At 55.5% G+C, this 4,142-nt stretch overlaps 1 protein-coding gene across 1 annotated transcript; it reads left to right on the top strand.

Moving 5' to 3' along the window:
* Window positions 1–995: 995 nt before the first annotated feature.
* Window positions 996–1,711, top strand: TRAVEDRAFT_74079 (uncharacterized protein; the record flags this gene model as incomplete). The annotated part of the gene is made up of 4 exons (XM_008044179.1): window positions 996–1,057; window positions 1,120–1,133; window positions 1,191–1,252; window positions 1,318–1,711. The coding sequence occupies 4 exons, from the start codon at window positions 996–998 to the stop codon at window positions 1,564–1,566; spliced, it is 387 nt and encodes a 128-aa protein (XP_008042370.1). The 3' UTR covers window positions 1,567–1,711.
* Window positions 1,712–4,142: the final 2,431 nt, after the last annotated feature.

Below are 4,142 nucleotides of genomic sequence, written 5' to 3'. Positions count from 1 at the left end.
CAGCCGAGCGCTAGCTCGGCGTCCATAAAGCTCTTTCTCCTCGTCGTCGACAATGCTCGTGCGCGCACCGCGCGCGGACGCGCATGAACGCGTTTTTCTCTGTTTTCTTTGTCTCGGTTCACTATGATATATAGACCTCACCCTCACTGTTCTCTCTTCATCTCCTCTCTCACCCGTGTGCTCGAAAGGTAGCTACCTACTGTATCCCCGTCCATCTCCTCTCTCACCCGTGTGCTCGAAAGTCCCGTCGACTTCGAGTGCTTCCTGTTTTTGCACCCACCCTTCCGCTATCCCTACATATGGTTCTTTTATTGTTGCTACGTCTTCATGTATGTACATTCGCCTCCGCCGGCTTGAGCTCGGCCCGGCTTCGAGTCGCACCATCAGCGCGACTCGCCGGCGTCCTGCGAGAGAGCGGTGGCGACACGAATGCAACCTCGCCTTCGTTCTGCCAAACTCGAGTGCGCACGCAAAGACCATACTCCCCGCATAAGCGATACTGAATATTTACTCAGATCAGACCGTCAGCTATCATTTTTTGATCGAAATTAGAGCCGTAATGATAAGTAGTTTGATAACGTTCAACACCGTCGGCTGGCGCTAGGGCCACAGGCTCAGAAGCGCGTCCAGCTTCCTGCGCGATTTCGAACTACATATTCCCAATGACTAACCCATATACACATAATAACCCAGTCGTTCGGCGCCGCCATAGATATCATGCGTAACAACTCAAATATCCCTCGCACGGGTTTTCTAGGATGTACGGAGGATAGTCTCCGCCCCGTAGGGAATCATTGAACGGGCTTCCGAGGCGCATCGGGCACAGCGTCGCCGGTCTCGCCTAGTGATATGGCCGGCATCATGAGGGCGGAAGTCCACGCTACGGTACGTCCGATGGAACTCGGGGATTGCGTGCGTATAGCATGAGGGCGCTCACTCTTGACACGGAGGTGCAGCTCTGAGTCATGAGGGGAACTTCGAGTGCCAAGTACGTCATGCGATGTGCTGAGCGTATCGTTCCGTCTTGGCTGGATGTAGCGGACGGCCTCAACCTCAGGTAGAAACGCCCGCGGAGCGTATATAACCTGACTGGAGTGTATCAACATCTCCAGGCCTCAGCATTTGCATACTCAGTACGCATTCCTCGCCTTCTACCCAAGCGGGAATTTACTAACTAATCACTCTCGTAGGGGTTCTGCGCACTCCAAACCTACTCCCCTGCCCACCCAACCACCCGAACTCTACATCAGACGTACGTCGCTCAGCTCGTGTCTTCCCATTAGCAACCCCCGTCGCTCACATTCTACATCTTCTCAGATGGCCGGCAGCATCATCGTCGCCAACAACTCCAACGAGCCCTGCCACGTCTTCGTGTCCAAGTACTCGCGCTCGTCCGCGCACGACGACTGGTACGTCGTCCAGCCGCACTCGCGCGAGTCGTGGACGCGCGACGGCTGGGAGGTCGTCGCGTTCAAAAACGCGAACGACACCGACCGCGCGGGCCTCTACGTCCCCGTGAACTCCACCGTTACGTACCTCGGCCTCCACAACCTCATCAGGTCCTGAAAGCGCAGCCGCGACGCCGAGGGTGTTATGGTAGTACTTCTGGTACTACTCGAAATGTATGCGCGCCGAGGTGCAATGACCAAGTCTCTTGAGCTGTTGTAGAACGTCCGTAACGCGGATTATGCTAGACTGCAGCGTGGTTTACTGGCCTCGGGAACAGTACCTCGTTTTTCAGACGCTTGACTCATCCTAGAGGATGTGAATTTCTCTGTTGTGCCCGCTCTGTACAAATTACTCTGGAAGAGGCTATGGTGTGGTTTCACTTGGGCTTTAAGGGGTCTTCCACCCCAACATATCCTAACGTACAGCCACGTCAGATTGCAAAGTCCGCACAGTGACACACTTCCAGTCACTCACCTCGTCATGTTCGGATAGGATGAGATCTTCATCCAGAATCATTCGCTCCATGACGTCCTCGCCGAGCTTCTCTGGGTTTGCGGAAGGCCCGAGCAAATCATTGTTCATATTCCTCCATGCAGAACGGGCCTGCCATCGGTCACGCTTTGTTTCGTCGTAAGGGGGTTTACACATCCTTGTGGGCATCTCCAAATGGCCTCCCATGTTGAGAAAAATGTATTGCAGGGACGGCAGTGCGTCCATCAGCTCCATTTCGATCTGCTGGGGGTCGAGGGTGGCTACGTCGCGGACGAAGTCCTTGGAGTATGGGCTCGGGGAAGATAGGCCATGGGTGAGGTTAATACGGACCTGCACGCACAAGTGCAAGTGGGTGAGGCGCAGCGTGCGAACAGACTCTATGATCTTAGACTGACGCGCGAGGATCCAACGGTTAGTTCGCAGAAACTATGAGCACAAATGTCGGGGACGTACAAGAAGGTCTCTCCACTGCATGGTGGCGATGGCCTCTCCATCGGCGAGGTTGTCCTCCGCGATGGGATTGGTATACAAGAGTACGAGCACGAGGTGGGTGAGCCGCGGCATGACTTCCGGGGGGAACAGGTCCTGGGTGATTAGGGGACCATAGCACAGTATAATCGTCAGCTTCAGGTGAGTCGGCGGGGCGGTTCTCAGAATGTCCGCGATGTGCTCCGTCGTGTAGAAGTTGTACGTGTCCAGCATGATATGTATGGCGCACCGGACACGTGAGACCGAGCACGAAGACGGAGAGCACGTCCCCGGTGACGCGGTCCAGGTGCGTCCATGACCGTCGCAGCTGCCGCTCCTTGTTCGCCTCGCGGATCCGCCTCTGCTTCGGCACGTTGTGCTGCAGCTCGAACACTGTGCCGATGGAGAACGAATCGTCCAGCGCAGGGAATTTGTATGTGAGGATGTCCATGCGGACAATGCCCTTGTCCACGCCCAACTTGAGCGACCGCAGGGCGGGATACTGCAACCCCTTCTGGTCGAACAGAAGCGTCCGCTCGGTGATGTCGAGGACTTCGAGCGTGGGCGCGAAATGGCCCAGAAGGGCGTCGAATTTGGATATTGGGACGCCATCTTCTCCATTAAACTCGGGCAGAGCCATCAGCGAGAGGCGGAGGACGCGGAGCGAGGACACTGAACGCGTGGACTTGACGATCGCCTCCATCTCGTGGCAGCCTTCCAGCAGGCCGAGCTCGCGTAGGGTGGATACCCGGGCGATAGCTTCCGGTACTCTCGGATCCGCGAGGCACTTGAACGTATCTTCAGGACGGGGCAATGTGAGAGACTCAAGATGCGTAATGTGTTCCAGGAGGTCCAAGATATACCGTACGACGTCTGGGCGTGCATGTTCCTCAAGCTTCAGGATTTCGATGCGCAGGGCCCGAATGACGGGAACGCGGGGCTCTAGATTAGTGGCAACGAATTCGTGGAACGCGCGGGTCGTTCGCTCGTCCTTGAGCACGACAGCCTTCATGGCAAGGAAGTGCTTCAAAGCCACTGGGCGAAGGGCGTGAGAGACGAGAGAGAATGACGATACCGTCGCTGCATCGTTGAGCGATTCGCAGACAAGTCCCAGGACGTCCAGATCGAGTAGTAGCTGCTGCATGGTCGTTGCGGGTCCAGGTTTAAACCAGCCCTGTACGTCCTGTACTTGAAATGAAGCGTGGAATATCAGACACTCTGTGAATTTTCCTTGGAAAGCGATATTTATACATACCTTGATACTAGTTCGGTGCTCACAAGAGGATGGGAGTGTATGAACAGTAGTCAGATACGCACCAAGCATACGTGGCGCGACGCCATCTATACATAGACGGCCCGCGCGTGGCTCCCCGGAAGTGAATTAAATGAGATACCTTGGATATACATAGGCCGAACCTCATAGATGGGAGTGGTGGTCAAGGGGAAGAGCCTCGAGAGTCCGGGAAGAGTGAGTGTAGGCTCGTAAACCAGCACTCTAGTTCTGCGGAAGACAGTCGTTCCTTCAGAATAGAGGCTGGACCCTCCTATGAGGGGGGGTGCGGGTGACCCCCGTGGGAACGACGCGCCAAAAAGTGTCTCGACGTCTTTCCTCGCCCGCCGTTCTACGCAGCTGAAAATCCTGAAAATATATGAGGTGGTTTGGAGAAGACAGCATTCCCCAAGAGCAATTTTTTATTGTGATACGTCGCCCACAGTCCGCTATAGAGCTCTCG

This window comes from Trametes versicolor (assembly GCF_000271585.1).
Source record: "Trametes versicolor FP-101664 SS1 unplaced genomic scaffold TRAVEscaffold_10, whole genome shotgun sequence".
In the NCBI taxonomy this organism is placed as follows: Eukaryota; Fungi; Basidiomycota; class Agaricomycetes; order Polyporales; family Polyporaceae; genus Trametes; species Trametes versicolor.
Note: the sequence above shows the minus strand (reverse complement) of the source record. Positions and strands in the feature narration are given on the sequence as shown.